At 37.3% G+C, this 18,882-nt stretch overlaps 1 protein-coding gene across 1 annotated transcript; it reads right to left on the bottom strand.

Moving 5' to 3' along the window:
- Window positions 1–2,978: 2,978 nt before the first annotated feature.
- LOC145781170 (uncharacterized) lies at window positions 2,979–17,899 on the bottom strand. The gene is made up of 11 exons (XM_082592945.1): window positions 17,754–17,899; window positions 16,454–16,566; window positions 15,356–15,447; window positions 13,199–13,304; window positions 12,008–12,120; window positions 10,766–10,971; window positions 10,205–10,353; window positions 6,694–6,823; window positions 6,269–6,452; window positions 4,795–5,137; window positions 2,979–3,185 (listed from the first exon to the last, which is right to left on the bottom strand). Exons 1-11 carry the CDS (start codon window positions 17,869–17,871, stop codon window positions 3,105–3,107), a joined length of 1,635 nt encoding a protein of 544 aa, XP_082449071.1. The 5' UTR covers window positions 17,872–17,899; the 3' UTR covers window positions 2,979–3,104.
- Window positions 17,900–18,882: the final 983 nt, after the last annotated feature.

Below are 18,882 nucleotides of genomic sequence, written 5' to 3'. Positions count from 1 at the left end.
ACATTTTTTTCATACCATTCTTAGTGGGAGAAGATTTTACCCTTTTTTACTTAACTTATAGGCAGGGGCGCCGGAAGCGGGGGGCAAGGGGCGGATGCCGCCCCTGCCCTCAATTTTTATGCAGATGGAGGGGCAGGGGGGGGCATGGTGCCCTTTTAATGTCACGTAAGCTACTGCACATTTTACAATATAACAATTTCTGCTATTCGCTTTTAGCCTAATTATAATCTTTCATTTTTGCCTCAAAATAATATTTACGGCACAAAATTTTGCAACACAGTAGGCCTACAGGCCTTAAAACTTGTTTTTTTTTCAGCAGCCATCTCGGCGGCCAAATCTGCGTGCTTGGAGGCCAAAATACAAAATAAAAACAACGATAGCACAAGTAAATAGAATTAAACTTGCAACAATGCTAAAATGATCACTTAGCGTTGTTGAAGTCTGGACCTGGGCGACGTCCTACAATAGAATCGTTGCACCACGCAATAACTGCTTTATCGGGATTGTAATCCAGTAGGCCTACTGCGGGACCATCTAACGACACTCGCACGAGTGTCTCCAATGTGGCTGATTTTAAAGAAGTTCGCCACTCCCCCTAGAATTCTTTTTAGCAACGAAAACAACGTTCGACATGTGTTGATGATGACGGCAAGGTAATAAAATAAGTATTTCAATGATGTGAAGGACATTACTAAAAGAAGCATGATTTTTGCAAAATTTGATAAAAAATGTTTTCCCCTCGGATGTCAACTAACCTAGTCCTCATTTTCAACAACGACTCAATGTCCGACAACATCGACTCGACATAAAAACGACAATAGTGCCAGCCTATGTAAATTAACACTTCGGATTAAGACTTTGTTAAAATAAACGTCGGGAACTACAAACAAGACTTACAGCGCTGGTGATCGCAGATGGATATATTCCATCAATAACAAATATTCCCGCACAATGCAACAGTGACGATTATGACGCGCTGACCTAATTCTGCGTCACTCTTTGATACTACATATTTTCGACAGTTAATCCACGATCATTCTATTGCGAAATTAAATAATTGGCTAGAAGAGACCGGCGGGCGGCGGCCAAACTTGGCCGATTGAGGAGGTAGCACCGGCGGTCATTCAAGCACTACTTAGCGGACATGGCCGCAGGCTGCTTTAAGGCTGCTTTAAGGCCGTAGGCTGCTTTAGGCTAAGGCTTTAAGACAGTAGATTACAAGTTACATCATTATAACATAGCATGATGCCCTTCTTTGTATACCGGACATTTGTAGGCTATCATTACTCAATACATAGTGAGCTGATAGATTAGCATTATCGCTATATCTTACCTTAAAACTTGAAAAAAATTGGCCTTTTAGTAAACAAAAGTGCCCTTTCTTCGTAATCTTGCCCCCCCCCCCCCCAGTCAAAAATCGTTCCGCGCCCCTGCTTATAGGCTAGGTAGGCTACCGCAACTGTGTTTACAGCAGCCTACAGGCATGGAAGAACCACGTGGGCCTGAGCCCACCTACTATATTTTCTGGGTGGGCCTGGCCCACCCACTTTTGAAAGCCAAACTTCTTTGAAAAGGTAGCGAAAATAGCAATTCAGAAAGGGGAGTTCCAAAAAAAGATCTTCACTCATTTAATGGCCTACACACTAGTTTGATTATGTTTTGATAGCTCAATGATGAATTCCAATCTTTAAACTTTTCTGTTGAGCTCACTATTGATGGGCAGCACGTGTGGGCAGGGATGGAGGAACCATTTTAAAAGTAGGTGGGCCCAGAGGCGCAGCAGTCAAAGTCAATCCAACTACTGGGGGGCAAAGCCCCCAGACCCCCCTTAGCATTGCTGCATTCCAAATACTTTGTATCATTTATACATTGAGTTTTCATGATTGCCTTTCGTACCAACAAGCGAAAAGTTTCCATTTTTGGGTCCAATTTGGCCAAAACATTTACAAAATTGTTAAATTACTTTATAGTGATAAAGCTTTGGTAGAGAGTTTGCTTTGTTGAACCATAGAGAAATAAAACATAGTAACCCTAGCGGGTTTAGCATACTTTATTACACACAAAAAATATAACATAATTAAAATAAACTCAAACGTTTTCGACAAGTGCGTGTGTTTTCATGCGCATATGTAACAGCCGCAGCACCAATATGCAAATACAGTATAATACTGGCATCAACAGTGCACAGCTAATTACGACAAAGTTTCAATACCAGGAATACCGGTACTGGTATATACACATATTCAACCCTTAGAAAAGTGTATAGTCTTTAAATGAACACGTTACGCCATACTTCAAGCAGGTAAAAGTTCTAAAAACAAAAGACATTTAAAAACTAGAAATTGCTAAATTAATGTTTAAATATAACCATAATTCTTTACCCTGTACTTTTTCGAATTACTTCAAAAAAACATCAAACGTTCATAATCGCTCAACTAGATGTTCAATCAAAAATGATAACTACTTTGTTCCTCTGTACGCTACTACAAAACTTCAACGAAGCATCAAGTATAGTGGAGTAAAAATGTGGAACTCAATCCCACTAGGCATTAAAAAAAATCTTTTGACTCATTTAAAAAACTTTACAAAAACTATCTAATTGCAGAATATTAAAGTTGAATGCAGTGTAATTTACTAATGTGGACCGATACTCTTTTAAGCTTTTAATCGTTGACTATCAACACCTAATATTGGAACTTGAAATTTTGACATATTATGGATGCAAGTTTGTTTCTGTCTTGACTCTTTGTTGTAAGTGTCGATATTTTAGTGTAATGTTTATTAAATGTTTATCATCGACTTGGCTGAGGGTGACTGCTTGACTCGAAGACCGTTATGGTCACTTCTCAGCTTCCCGTTGTGATTTACTTACTTCAAAGATGCAGTGTACATTTGTTATTTTTCTTTGTTCCAATTGTGTTCGTTAAGCGTGCTGCATCATTTAATGATTTTGCTGTTTTAATATTGCACAACAAAAATAAACCAATCAATCAAATGTGTGATGCAAATAAATAAATGAAATAAAGCAAATCTGTTGTTGAATACGAAGTTTGCAAGAAGAAAATTTCATAGAAAACAGCAATAACTCGACAACGTTTTCTAAACTATATTTCTTTGGAATTGCTAGAGTTCATGGTGCGCTTTGAAGATCTTTCAGATTCAAGCTCTGGTCGTTCCGATGAAATCTGCAAAATTTAAAAAAACTTAGAATCCAGTTTTTGAGCAGGTCAAAAAATATTAGGTCAGTTGGTTAGCGCTTGACTTCATGAATGATGAAGTTATAAGAGCAAGCGGCGCTGGTTCGACTCTCGGAGTGTACGCTTAATAGCAACGCATTTTCAGAACTGCTCTCGATTCAGTATAGGACCTAATGGATGCAATAATTTCCAGCCAATTAACTACACTTCAACAATCGGCATACTTTCATGCTGTCAATCTCGGTAACCGGCCTTGCGTTAATAGCCTCCACAAGTGAGCTTATACAAAATTAACAGGTTTTAGACTGCCAATCAAGACTTTGTCCGTCCAAGAATAAACATTCAAAACCAAACTAAGTTTTTCCAAAACGATTATAAATGCATATATAGGGAGAATGAGTGGGGTAAGTTGGAAGGCGGGGCTGGTTGAAAAATTATCATTTTTCTAACTCTTGATGACTTTTAAAAATATTTACTGCCATCATATGATGTAGGTAGTTTATAAAAACACATAATCCGTGTTAATTTCGATTTGTTGAGTCAAGTTATGCTTGTTTGGCTGACAATTTTGTATTTTCTTACTTTCGAAGTAAAATTTTTTGGCGTTTTAAGAAACATATTTTGCGTCGATGTCGTTAAAGATAGGCGGAAGTTTTTTGGTGTGTGTCAGCTGTAGGTGTTCTACAACACTAAGAAATAAACAAATTTTAGTCAAATGCACCATGCTTGAATATTTTAGGAAAAGAGTTTGTCATATGCCAATGGGGCTAGTTGGAAAATAGTGTGTGGGGTTAGTTGGAAAATGTTTTGATAACAGTATGACAATGTATAGTATATGACACAAGTATATCGTCGTGGTATGATAGTAAGTAGTATAAGCTCCAATGTACTTGTTTTAAGCAGACATAGCCTACTGGTAAAATTTTAATTTGAATCACTTGGAAAGTCTTATATATACGGTATCATAAGTTTTAACAACGAGTTTATTAAAAAACGTTTTTACGGTGATTAGGTGTAGAATTCATTGCATTTTGATTTCAAAGCAAGTAAACATATATGCTTACAACCCATGTAAATGTTTGTTGGTTGAAAAAAGTACCATATTTAGTTAATTAGCGTGCAGTAAACTGACGTTTTTCAACTAACCCCAGGCATGAGGTTAGTTGGAAAATCAATTGTAGACTATGTTTGTTTATTTTAAATTTGCATTAAAAGTTAAATTGACTGAATACTTATTTTTAGTTGTATGATAGAGGACGCCATAGATGATAATTTAAGCCGCTTCAAGTTGTCAGGTTACGCACCGATTGTTTTAAATAAGTTTCAAGTAAAAAAATTCCACTTAAAAAAAAAACTTTCCGACTAACCCCAGTCTCCAACCTATGAATACTTTAGCAGCCATTAGCTCTTATCGAACAATCTTACTGTAACTACAAAACATATCTTCTTGACATAAACAAAGGATATCATGACAAGTAGCTTGTTAAAACCTAGAATCAAATGCCATATTAATTTAATTTTATGAGTCTATTTTGTTTTTGTCTGCGTAACCTATTTAAGTGAAGCTTCTACCAAAACAAGACCACATAAAATTTACTTTTGATAAAGCAGTAGATGTCCGAGCTAGAACTTCTTGCACTGGAGAAACGCTTTTGCTTGGCAGCAACGGTGGCTTGGATTCTTCTTGATTACGCAATATCTTTCTAAATCGTTGAGCTGGGGCAAATATTTTCTTTACAAATGATTGAAATATGCTCTTTGTGGGGGGGTTGGACGACAAGTCTGATAGAGATGTGTGGCTTTCTTCAGCTCCAATGTGAAATCCTGTTGTACTTGTTGCTGGAGTCGGCTTGGAAGCAACATTGTCTTCAATGTCGGCGTCATTTGTGTCATCCATGTCGACGTAATTTCCAAACGACCGCTTTCGAACTATACCAGGTCTAAAGATGAAATTTTGATGTAGTTTTAAAATTTCAGTACAAAAAAGTGCTTTTTTTTAAAATTATCCACCATATTGCAGGTAGGCCTATTGAAGGAGCAAAACTGTTGCATGTAGGCTACAATAGAGATGGAAAGAGATTGTTTCTTTGTCTAAGTTCAAGATTCTTGAATACTGCGCCACTATATATGCATCAATCCTCCTGCGTTTAGCCGCCATTATTCAGTCTACAATTAATAAAAGAAATTTACTTTTTCAAACTTTAACCTTAGGAAGGTTTTCTTAGGGCAGGCGACCAACAATCAGACCCAATCATACGGCAGGGATATCAAACACAAGTAGTTTAGGTATCCCTGTCATACGGCCATACCAAAAACAAATATAATCTTTCATGATTTGCTTTGTTACTCTCCAGTTATTTTTTTTGACAGTTGGAAAATATGGCTATAAAGACTAAAAGACAAAATGGCCTAAGTCCAAGTTTGCTCAATATTGTTCACTATTCTACCATGATTCATACATTTCTGCTAGACTTTATCTAAAGTTTATAATATTTCAGGCAGTGGGTTTTTTCTTGAAGTGTAACAGCTCTGACATATTGCCATGACAATTGTTTTTTGGTCGGAAGGTTTGATGCACCCCAACGCACAGCGTAGGCTACGTTACGTATTCGTAAGCGTGTCTCATTCGACTAGTAGACCTACTGTAGTTCAGGTATGCTCGAAAAATATTGAACATATAGAAGTAACAATATAGTAATTAAGTACTACTAAGTCTTGGTTAATTAAGTATACTAAGTCTTAGTTACTCATACTAAGATTTGTAATTGTGCTGAAGTTGAGTTTGCGTTGTTTCTTCTTTGTTCTTCGTGACGTGGCCTCCCTGCAAATCAGGCGTTTCACTCTTTATTGTCGCTTCTGCCAAGTGGCGGGAGCTGTTGTGTGTGGAGAAACCACTTACCTTTTTGTGTTCAATTCAGTAGTTTTATTGGCAAGACAAGCGAGAGAGGATGCCAGGACGTCTTTACGATATGTGTGTAGCCTACTTTGGATTTGAGTTTAACCGTTGTGAATTTCGTAAGTGTATAGTAGTATACAATCATATAGGCTAGTAAGGCTACTTGTGGCTCTACCTTAACCCTCTTTTTCTTAGTCCTGTTGCCATCAAGAGTAAGGGAGACAAGTTATCGACCATCGCCTTTAGTGGATCAGTTTCTGCTTCTCTCTGTCGTACAATGTGAGGAGAATGATCATCAACTTCATCATCACCATCTTCTTCATCATCGCTGTAAAGTCCTCCTTTTGCTTTTGTCACTCCTACGACGTCATTTTATAGGCTAAATTAAGATTGATTTCGCTCCGTGGCACACAAAAGGATCACATTCTCAAATTCAGCGTGAAAAAGTAAGCCTACATTAAGAACCATAGTTTGTTTAGCAATCTTAAAATATACGCATCACACTATTGTTTAAAGACTCTAAGTCAAAAATCAAAACCTGTTTTCAATAGTGCAAACTAGCCTCTCCGGCCTCCAGTGTGACAGCCTTATAAAACTGACCTAATTTTGCCACAAGGGATTGCAAATATTCTGTCCGGTCGTGACGAGTGGTTAAATCTAAAAATTCTCTTCGCATGCGTCCAAGTCTCTTTCGATTTTGAATCAATTGAATAACATTAGACGTATGCTCCTAAGAAAATAAAAGTGATAAGAATTTTCAAATTATTTACCTACAGCAGGCTTATATTTTCCATATGTTTTTATCCGAAAAGTCTATCATCATCTTCTTATGGCATTATTCCCACTTCAAGTGAGGTCGCCGGTGCAGATTGCAGTCCTTCACAGCTCTCTGTCAGCAGCATCTTCCTCCTCCTCCTCCACTCTCACTATTTCCATTTTTTCTGTCACGCAATCTCTCCGCCGTTCTCGCTTTTTTTACCAACTTTCAATTCTTTTATTTTTCTTTCGACATAATCTTCGTCTCTCCTTCTAACGTGACCCAACCATTTACGGCGTGTCTTTTTCAGCTTGTCTTTCAGCTCTCCGACTTGCATTCGTTCTCTAATGATTTCATTTCTTACTCTGTCATGTTTTGTCAACCCCAGATACCATTGCAACATTTTCATTTCTGCCATTTGCATTTTCCCTCTCTGTGTTTTTGTCAGGGCTACCGCCTACATCCCATAGCCTACATTGCTGGTCTTACAATTGTTTTGTAAAGTTTCCGCTTCAGCTTTTCTGGCACCTTTCTTTCACACATGACTCCTTCTATATTTTTCCACGCTCCCCATCCTGCCTGGCATCTTTTTATCACCTCTCTGTTGCTTGTTCCGTCCTCATGAACTGTCGAACCAAGATATTTATATTCTGAAACTTGTTTCACCGTTTCTCCTTACAGTTGTATTTCTGTCTCATTTTCCTCGTCATTGGCTTCTGTTGACCTCTGGAGTTTGAGACATGCTGCCTTTTGCCTGCTTATTGCATGCTTCTATCTTTCGTCGCTGCTCTCCCAGTATTCAGCCTCTGTTCCGCTTCCTCTGTTCCGCAAACAGCATATCCCACGGTGCTTCTCTGGATGTTTCCTGTTAGGCAATCCATAATGTCAGAAAAGGGGAACGGGTTATGTGCATATCTTATATGCCACCCGACCGTTATTTCAAATTTCTGCGTGATTCCTTCACACTTCACTCGCGTCCTATTTTCTTCGTAGGCCTACGTGTCTTAGATCAGACAGACCTACTTCTTCTCCACATCTTTCATTCGAAGACAGTTCCAAATTTCCTGTCTTGGCACCCAATCAAATGCCTTTTCTAGATCGATAAACACGGAATGCAAACCTTTTTGTTCTTTTCTGTATTTCTCCATCAGCTCACGCAACGCAAATATTGCATATGATGTGCTCCTTCCTAGCATGAAACCAAACTGCTGTCGTGAAATGAAAACTTTTTCTCTGTGTATTCTCTCCCACAACTTCAGGGTATGCGAGGTGAGTTTGATGCATGGGCTCCGTTAGAGGGGGGGCAGTGGGGGTGATTACCCCCCACCAATTGGAGTGGGGGGGTAACTCATGCAAAATTACCCCCCCCACTAATGTACAGATAAAAATTCTATTTTTAATATTATTTTTAATTTTGTGTTTTATTTTCATGTTTTTATTTTGTTGCACAACTTTTGAGGTTTTTGCTTGGAAAGTTCGACTGGCAAGACAACGCCAAACTACGTATCCTGTCAAAACTATACGCATCACAATGCGCTATGTGTGACGTCATAGTTTTTCACTGCTACAAACTGTTTAATTTCGCTTTTACCACTCACGAACGAAACCCACTACAGTTGCGCTGTTTCAATGTTTTTCTATTTTCAGTTGTTCTAAAAGTTAATGCATTTTAGCTTTTATTTTATTCTTTTCAGCGGTGAGATGGCGCAACGAATAAGGCGTTGGCTTTCCAATTATGCAAACCTGGTTCGACTCCCGGCTTCAGCTAGTTGTTGAAAACACCGCTCACCTCTACCCAGGGTGTAATAAATTGGGTGGGCGTAGTTGCTGAAGTAAAGGCGGCCGAGAGAAAGGAACTGGCCACCCTGCTCTCCTTAGTGCCGAAGGCTTAGTACAATGAGAACCTTATCTTCTCATACCCGACACTTGAATCAAGTATGGGACCCCCCTTTACTTTTTTTATTCTTTTCAGGCTTGAATGTAGGCCTATAGATTCCAGATGCTGAAACTTTTCCTTTCACTGTGGATGTTATAGCACAGGTTATCGTGTTGTATTCATGTAATTGTAAATTCAGTTGTAGAAAGCATTGACCTTGACGCTTTTGACCCTTTAAATCTAACCTTTTAACGTCTGAAGTGCAAAATTTGGAGGACTTGACTTTTTGCGTACGTCCCCTCTTCCAGTCAAAATTGTCTCAAAACCTCAAAAATGTGGCAAATATTAAAGCGCTTTTGCTCGCGATTTTAGATTCGTTGAATTAATTTTTGATTTTAAATTGTGTTCAAAGCCAAAAATTTTGCGCCTTTGGCGCAAAACATGCCGCCTAAGACGCTGTATAAGAAATCGAAGCTTTCAGTATTGCGAAAGGGGGTCTGGGGGGAGACCTCCCAGAAGTATATGTGATGCGATAATCCAATAAGCCCCCTGTCGATGTCAAAACATCGTTCCCACCCCTGCTTAAATTACCCCCCCACTCTTAGGAAATGTCCGGAGCCCCTGGTTTGATGCCACGATAATTGCCACACTCTTGTATGTCTCCCTTTATTTTAAAAATTGGAACCAAAGTGCTAGTTCTCCACTCATCATTTGGCATGTTCTCTGTGTTCATTATCGTCTGGAAAATAGCGGTTAGCCATTTCGTTCCAGTTGCTCCCAGCACTTTCCAAACTTCTATTAGGATATCATCTGGTCCAACTGTTTTTCTTCGTTTCATTTTCCACAGAACATTTGTTTTTTCCTCTTCCTTTTCAGTAACACTTTCATCCGTTGTTGGGTATACAGTAGGCTATTAATAATAATAACCGTGTTTTTATTTGCGCCCATTGCGATAACATACAGTACACTGCGATCACATATGCGATACAACAGACGACAGGAAACAGCGAAGTGACATATAGTCTTCGAGTCAACTGCTCCCCTTATTTTGGCTTGCCATTAAGTGTCTTTGCGGAGACACAGCCGCGTGCTCTTGAGCGGAGTCGAACCCACGTCCTTTCGAACGTCGCGCAGACGTTCTCACCACTCGGCTACGCAGCCGAGTGGTGAGAACGTGTCACATGTCACCCGAAAATTCTATCATATGAAAGTAAATTATATCAACAGATGGATCGGCCTCTGTCGTCCCGGGCCTGGGATGATTTTAAAGCCCAGGAACTTGCAAAACCATCTCATATTCTTTGAATACGATACGTTTTTATGAGAAGTGTCTTAATTTGGGGCCCTATAGGTTCTAATTGACACCGGGCTCAAATTTTCGTTTGAACAGTCCTGTGTATGGTTATAGTTGTACCCCCCTTCCAAGCACGAGTATGATAACGACGAGGACATTATTCAACAAAGCTTAGATGGCTTACAGCTTGAAATTGTAATTTCATGTTGCCGCTTTCATGGGGAGTGGCTGTGCGTTCCCCATCAATTTTAACAAAGGGAATAAACTTGGGCTTTGGGTGATTGATAGACGTTAAAAAGCCGTCGGGGTCCCGCCTTCCTGCAAGCGCTGGTACTGAAACAAATATAAAAACAAAGATTAAATGATTGTTTAAAAATACATATAGCCTACAACTACATGACTTGTCTTTGGTTTAACCGTTTAGAAATAGGCCTAAGATGGTGGGATTGGGAATATACAAAAAATCTACAAGTTACTGGGCATAGAGTAGCCTACACTAAGCTTACAATAATAATTTACTGTTGTTTATTAAATTTGAAGTTTTTCAGCCATGCTTAACTAAGTTCTACCTGCTAGACAGCTAAAGAATCTTTTCTTTGACCAGCTCCAGTCAGCAAAAGTAGTCATTTTTACATTGATTCAACGTCTGCAGACGTTGAATGAATGTAAAAATGACCAATTTTGGTAATTGGGGCGCTGTAAATAAATGTCTGTTAATGATCGTTCGATGTTGTAGCCTACTTACGTCTAAAAAACATAGATTCGCTTAAAATATGAGAAATAGAATGTTCTCTTTGCTTCAGTTGGTGTGAATATCCATATCCAAGAGCACCATACCGAAGAACATATTCAAAATCCAAGTAAGCCAAATTCTTTTCTTTTATCATGATTGATATCAGTTTGTTTCCATACATTTCCTTGATCAAGTCGTATATATGCAACGCAGCGTATCTAAAACCGAAACAGGTTACCGAAGTTTGAGGTCACAAAAGGCATGATAAAAATCCAGATTCAAATTTGTTCAAAATTGTATGGATCAATCTTGTGATTTTAAGTACATTTCAATTCAACCTCCATCGATTTTTCCTAGTTCAAGATCGGATTTGTTTAAGTAAGCTTAATAACTCAAGAAAATAAAGTCAAGTTTTTTTATTAACTTTTTAAGGTGTGGTTTTAAATAAGAGTTTTGGACACAAGGAGTCAATTTCAAAATCTTAACTTGATAGGTCAATAAAAAGTCCATTTTTTAATCGTTTGCTTAATTTTTCAATTTTATGTTAATAAAGTTAATTTTATGTAATTGACATGTCCAGTACAAATGCTTTCTTTCAAATGCTGAGAAAAACTGATGCTAACAACGTTTTGTTCATCAGTCTCAACCTGTAGGCTACTTCATTTAGCTTCTTAACATTAAAAACACTGCAAAACAATGAGGATATTTCCGAAATAATGAACATCGAAAGACCAGAAAGTTGATTGACCGCCGGTTCGACACCGCTCAAGAGCATGTGGCTGTGTCTTTGACAAGACACCGAAAGGAGTGCCGTCGACTGAGAAGTGGCTCCCCTTCGACGATAGCTCTTGGTTTCTTTCATGTTTATGAACAATACACTGCTCTAGGGAGAAATTATTACAGCCCTTCTTTGAGCTATGACCTACTAAACTGAACATTACGTCACATTTAACTCTTGTTCTTAGTGAACGTGATGTTCATTGTGAAGTTTATTGCCTGCTTATATAGCCTTCAGTCGTGCCTAATATATTCTGTTGAGGATTTCAATGGTTTTGATTGAGTTACATTTTTTTCTCGTTCAAGCAGCCATACTTTAAATATAAAATGCAAGAAACAGTGATTCATTTAATTCAATTTTCGTTAGGTCAATAAAGTCAATTTTATTGAATTTTAAAGTCAATTTTTTTTTGGATTTTTAGGACAATAAAATATTGCTCTAGTAATAACCCTGAAGTCAACAGATCGTTACCTTACCCCACTTTGGAGCCATTCCGAACGGCATCTTTGTCATTATCTGCAGCAATTAATTCAAATATGATGTAGTTTTTTGGATTGTCTCGTTTTGGGCTTATTTCCACAGAAAAAGTCTGAAAAAACAATGTCGTATGTGAGTTTGAGAAACTAAGTAAAACGTTTTAACAGAAATAAAACAAACAGGAAATTATAACATTTTTGTAATTTTGTAATGTGTTTTTTTGTGAAAATGAGATTATTTTAGCCTGAGATTATTTTAAAGGCCCAGAATCTTTCCAAAGAATCCAAAACTGGAAGAATTCATCACATAATCCCTGAATTCGTATTGTGAATGTGATGCAATGCCTTCGCATCCATTCCAGATTTTATTTTGGAGAGAACTATTTGTTATTGGTGAAAATTCTTTTCCAGAAATGTCGCATATAAGGGGCCCGGGTCACATATTAATATCGGATCCAAGTTTTTCTCCCAATTATTTTCACTGTATCTATCACAGATTTGTGCGTTGCTTTTAGAGGCGAGGGCTTTACACATCAGTGTCGGGGCAGTTGTGTCAAAATGCAATAGAATGTATCAAAAACTTTTGCAAACAAACCCAGCTTCAGCACAAAAGCATGCTTTTCTTAATGTTTAATAAAACATGCGCCTTGATAACATTTATGAAGTTTCTTAGAACTATCAATGCTATACGATCAATGAAGGCTACCATTTCACTAAAGTAGGTTTCTCCTTTTTTGAAATAGTCTTCTTTTAGATTATACTCAATAATAAACTTTTTTTTATTTTTTTTGTTATAATGTAAACTTGCATAAACATAATGCCTTTACTTCACAAAGTAGATACTAACGACTTGTTTCAGCATGTCTACACAGGAAGTACCGGCAAGCAACAATCATGATGCTATAAGCGAAACTCAATCTATTGCATAATGTTTTTACATTGACATAGTTTAACTGACTAGATGACTTTATTCTATTGTCTTTTGCTGCATGCAGCTGTCAGTTGTGTTGAAATCTATTTTGATTGTAGGCTATTGTGTAGTAGCCTACACTATGGGCTATATTGCATGACATATAATACTGACCACTGGGTTTATTGTACAGTGTATAGTAGGTTACCTATATACTGTGTATTACAAATTTTCGTAATCGATGCGAAATATAATGTTAGTTATTATTGTTTAATAATCACCTTTAACTCGTCAACAATGATTTCGTTTGTGGCTGTTGCATTTTCCCGATAACCGCTTACACTAGTGTACGACACGCCTGAGCTGTGTTCGCTCTGGGCTAATGAACTGAAATCAAGAAAAAAAATGCAATAGTATGGGATTAAGTAGGGTACCTGAACCACAAAAGATGATACGTAATTCATCTTCTACATCAATTTCATCAAATATAGTTATTACTCTCTAAAACCTCTACAGCCTGTTTTACCCTAAAAGGGGGTCATCAGAAGGATCTTATTCAAATAGAAATCAGAGTATTTTTCAAAATATTCTGATTGATTGATCAAAGCTTATGGGAACAGAAGTTGTATGTCTGTATGTATGTAGTAAGTTAGTATGTTAGTAGTATGTCTGTATTTTATTATATTTAATTATATATCTCCGTTTTTATTTGCTTTTTTTCTGAATCCGCACCGTCACACTGCTGAGCCGGTTTCCTATAATTTTTTTACCTTGCTGAGTCTTTTATGACATCACAACTAAGTTTTGGAATGCGAGACTCTCGAAGTAAAAAATTCCGAAAACTTGTCACTTTTTGAATTGCTTTTTTGTGTTGTGAAATTTAAAATCGCCCTTGTTGCATTTGCAAGTGTTGATTGTAGGCCTATTTTTACAACCAACGAAATAAAAGCTTTCCTTTTTCTCTTTCTTTTCTAGGTTTGGAGCACGGCCTACTAAAACACGGCCAAATATGTTGCTATTTGAGAAAATTTCTAAGAGTCTGAATTGTTACAGTCATAGCCATGATAAACCTGTCATTTTTCCACTTACAAAAGTATGTAAAACAAGCAACATTTGCATCTAGACATCTTTTTGGCTTGTTTTACCAGAGATTAGATATGTATGTTAAGCACAATTTATGGAATAATAATGTAAAATATGTAAGACTTTCCAACTGCATCCTGGAGGTAGTCTCATCATACAGTCGTTAGGTTTTTTGTAAAGCAGGATGTTTCGCCAATAACCATATTTTACTTGCAAAACTAAACTTGGCGAAAAACAAACGAATTAAAATTTAAATTGACACATCAAATGAACAGCTTACAACATTGAATCCACAAAAAATCTTTGATATTTTAAATGGAACATGCAATTGCACCAAAGGATACTACCTCCAGGCTGCAGTTGGAAAGTCTTTCATATTACATTATTATTGTGTAAACTTTGCTCAACGTACAACCTAATCTCCGATTAAACAAGCCAAACATATGTCTAGGTGCAAATATTACTTATTTTACTTACTTTTGGTAATGGCAAGGATGACAGGTTTATCATAGCTATGATTGTAACAATTCAGACTCTTAGAAATTTCCACAAATAGCAACATATTTGGTCGTGTTCTAGTAGGTCGTGTTTGGAGGCTGTACATTTTTAAGATGGTGTTTTCCAAACGCTGTTTTATCCATTCATATTTTAAACCAAAATCTTTTCGATTACTTTATCGTTTTCTGTAATTATGTTCGCGCCAGCAATAAAAAATAAAATTGAAATGAATATCGATGCTAAATTGATTTTTGTTTCAAACAACTCTAAGCCGGAATAACTCTTATTTTAGATTTATTACAAAATAAAGTATAATTTGCTAAATACTGTATATGCTTGTCAACAAAAACTGAACCGATAAGTTGCATTTATAAGAGTTGCAACAATGTAATTCGATGCAGAAGCAACGTAAGCCCACTAACTTATGCATGCCTTATTTTTTTCACTGAAAAGCGAAGGAAACAAAAGTTTACGGCAATGGAAAATTTCGTGATACGTTACTTGTTAATAATTGTTATGATATCACATCACATAAAGAACGTCTACGGAATCCTATCCCGAATACAAGAAATTTTTTAGATATAAGCTCGAATCCGAAAATGCTTAAAACTCGGGTTTGACCATTGACCCGGGCTTGACCCTTCTCGATCATTTAGACCAGACACACATGATGGAAAATTTGAGAGGTAGCCTAGTCCCTATAGTCTACGGCACAAGAGAAAGGATAGAAAATCCTCAGGATAAACAATCCAGATTGAAGAATCTTACAATCAATCAAACAATATGGAAAAAGTATTTGTAAACAATTAAAGGCGCCTAATTTTTTGCAACTAATTGAAGGTCATATGCTTCCTTACCTTCTTTGCTTCCACTTGGACATCACCGGTTTGCCTCTGGACCCCGTATAATCCCGATGCAAATGAACTATTTTAGAGCACTTTGACGTATCCTTGGAACAGATCAGCAGGTGTTTTTGTGACATATTCAAAAAAAAAATTGTACGTCAACCCGCTAGCTAATCTACATAAGAAACTGAGAGGCACATGAGTTTCAAAAATAGAAAAAGGCTAAGAGAAATAGCCAACAATAAGCAATCTAAAATTTGAAGTCTGAAAAAGCAAACAGTTTGTATGAGAAACAAAGTAGACAGTATCACACTAAATCAGAAAAATGAGTTAATAATAATATTTATTTGCATCAGACAAAGCTGTCCATATCCAAAGGTTAATAACTGGTTGGTTTGAATCTTTATTCTCGGACTGACAAAGCCTTGATTGGTTATTCCTGGTAGTTTCGCATACTCTGGTAGTTTCGCAGGTAGTTTCCCTGGTAGTTTCGCAGAGGCTCTTGACGCAGAACTATTTATAAAGTTTGTATGAGGTCTGGGAGTTTATCTTTTATTTGAGACACACACTTTGCATTTGACCAAATACGGTATCAAAAGCGAGATTACTATAGAAGATGAAGTTGCGAGGTATGCTTTGAAATTATAGGTAGGCTTATGTTTCAAGGAATTTTTCTATGATTGCAGAGGGATTGCAATAGCTTAACTATAATAAAAAACAATTAAAACTGGTCAGAATTGTCTCCATCTCTCTTTAAAGTAAATCGTACAGTAGGCTATGTTTTATTTAATTTTTAAGTAGTTCAGTGACCAACGTCATCACTTTGTAATATTTCATTATTTCTTGTTTTTGAAGGACATATATTTTTTTACCCTTATTATCTTTAAAAAACCACGCATCGTTCTGTACCGCGTAGCCTATGTGTTTGAGCTAACAAAGCAAGCTAGAAATTCTTGCAAAACGAAGTAAAATTGCATGTGCTTTTCTTTTTTCTTTATTAGTGAGGGGGAGGACATGTGAACAAATGCCTTCCCTTGCATACAGTAGGCTACTGCGGTCTGTGTTTGTTTATGATTCATAGTCGAAAAATTTCATTGAAATAATTTTTACCTGTATTGATATTTGCAGAAACAGAGATACTTCACTGCAATGGGAAAAAGTGGAAGCAAAAAATGTGGTTTTATTGATACTTCTGAGGCTTTTAGCGTGAATACACAGCATGCCTGCAAAATAGTTTTTAAATTTTAAAATAGGCCAGGCCTATAGGCAGTAAAAATATAGCCTATGGTATACTATCCTACCACATATATAGCCTACCTTCAGACTTCAGTCACATCAAAGTTTGTATTAGACGCTGTTCAGGCTAAAGTTCTTAGGAGAAGAAAAGATTGTCAGAAGTTTAGCAATTCAAAAACCATGTTACCGTACCATTGACATTGATGACAAATAAGCTTAAACAAAACGATAAGAAACAAAGTTATTTTGTCAAAATAAAACACAGTTTTAAACAACTCCGTGCAATATGCTTAAGCCTTCTACGTTTAGTTAAATCATTATTAACTAAACACTGATAGGAGAGTAACGATGCTTCTGGGTTAATATAGGTTCTAACCAGGGGCTCTATCCACTTTTAAAATTCGGGAAGGGGGGGTGATTTTTGGACAGTGGGATAAAATCGTCTTAGTCATTCCAACCACTCCAGTGAGTCCAATTATCACCCCCTCACCCCCTTGGATAGAACCCATGGTTCTAACAAAAAGACCCAAAAAGACAGCGCTCGCCCATGACCTCGAGAGCAGACGCATTCTCTTCGAAATCAAATACATTTTCAATCGGCTAGCCTATAGGCCTACGCCCTAGCCTACTTGCTACAAGCTAGGAAAAACAATCAGTCCGCCCAGATAGCGCAATCGGTTAAAAGGCACAACTTTATGGACAGAGAAGCCGCGCTGGTTTTGCTCTCGGGTGTGCGCTTTAGCAACGCAATTTGGACAGTTCTCCATTTAGCGCCACTGAATGGATGGAATAAATCTGACAACAACACTTCAACATGCAGAAATTTTACTCTACCAGTCTTTTAACAGGACCTGCGTCAGCGGTCTAAAGGTTCTTCAAATAGGGCTATGCGAAAGTTCCAGCATGAAGCTTTCTTAATTCTAAGATAAAGATCCTTACAATCAGTTTAAATTACGAGAGTCATCATCAAGAGCGATAGAGGGAAACCAGAAGCGAACAAAGATTCATCAAGTCACCCAGAGTCGGCCTGCTCTTGACTAAACGGGATTAAATGGATTGAATCATGAAATGAATTTTTGTGAACGTGTTGGACAAGTAACTCTCAATATGTCTTTAAACGCAAACAGACATAATTCCTGATTCCTTTCACGTTAATAAACATAAAATAATTTACCTTGCGAGAGGCCAATGTTGAATTCTTGACGTTTTTTTCTTGCAGTCGGATCTAATTCTTGCAAAACTAATTTAGCTGCTGCAGCTGCGATAAGATCAAGATCTTCTTTTTGTTTCATCGTGAAGGATATAGGGCCTAATAATTGATGAAAAATTGTGATGGAAATGAAATGCTAGAAAGTGTATAACCATCAGATTTTATGGGTATTATTGCTTCACAAATATGTATGACGTCATCAAAGTGACTCTTGTATTCATCTGCAAACGAATTTGAATATCACTCGTCATATTTTCTTTCCGGCATAAAATCTTTCCACTGAATTCGAAGTTGAAGATGCTGGACGCTTGCGCTGATATGGAATAATAGCCTACCATGTAGCCAAATGGAAGATTTTTTCAAGTTATGGAAGGGCTTATTGGTTGAAATATGTGCTGTTATATGGGCTGTAAGAAAGGTTAGAAAATAGAAAGGCTGTTATATGTGAACGATTTACCTACTGCGTCCTCTTTCAAGACTACTGTTATTGCCGATGACACAAGTCTAAACATGACCCAAGACAATCTGACTTTCCAGGAACAAAAAGTAGACTAAATGAAGAAATAAAAAAGGTTGATGTAGGCTATAGCTGAGAACGAATAAACCAGGGCTACTCAACTGGCGGACCGCGGTCCGAATCCGGACTTTCTGGGTGTTGAAGGCGGACCTCGGGCTTCTGGAAGAATAACCTCATTGCCACATTTTAAGGCTTCTTTAAACAGATTTCCATTAGGGAACAGTTATTTTTTCTGATTATCCAAGGAGCTGGGGGCTTCGCCCCCAGACCCCCCAACGCTTTGCCGTCTTCTCTGATGTGCGATCCACACAGCTACACTACAAAGAAACACAATACATTTTTTCCTTTTTTATTTCTTTGTTTGTGTCAGACAAAAATCCAAGTCGTGTTTCATACTAGCTGAAAAGTGTTTCGGTGCTCGTAGGCTACTGGTTGTTTAATTTTCGTGGTTGCATATGAAATATTCACCGGACCGCAAAAGTATTCAACTTGTCAAAATGGACCTTTGCTAACATTAGTTGAGTAGCCCTGCAATAAACTATCGATCAATTACAATAGAACTAATTTTATGATCAT

The sequence above is a fragment of the Aplidium turbinatum genome, chromosome 12 (genome assembly GCF_918807975.1).
Source record: "Aplidium turbinatum chromosome 12, kaAplTurb1.1, whole genome shotgun sequence".
Taxonomy (NCBI): Eukaryota; Metazoa; Chordata; class Ascidiacea; order Aplousobranchia; family Polyclinidae; genus Aplidium; species Aplidium turbinatum.
This window is presented reverse-complemented; position numbering and strand designations above follow the sequence as displayed.

What these genes read in the sequence shown, in the direction of transcription:
- LOC145781170 (XM_082592945.1), bottom strand. Translation starts at nt 17,871, where the DNA reads ATGAAACAAAAAGAAGATCTTGATCTTATCGCAGCTGCAGCAGCTAAA. An exon ending in TCATTGTTGACGAGTTAAAG is followed by an intron (nt 12,121 to 13,198) that starts GTGATTATTAAA and finishes TTGTTTTTTCAG; the next exon opens with ACTTTTTCTGTGGAAATAAG. An exon ending in CGGAATGGCTCCAAAGTGGG is followed by an intron (nt 10,972 to 12,007) that starts GTAAGGTAACGA and finishes TTTCGGTTTTAG; the next exon opens with ATACGCTGCGTTGCATATAT.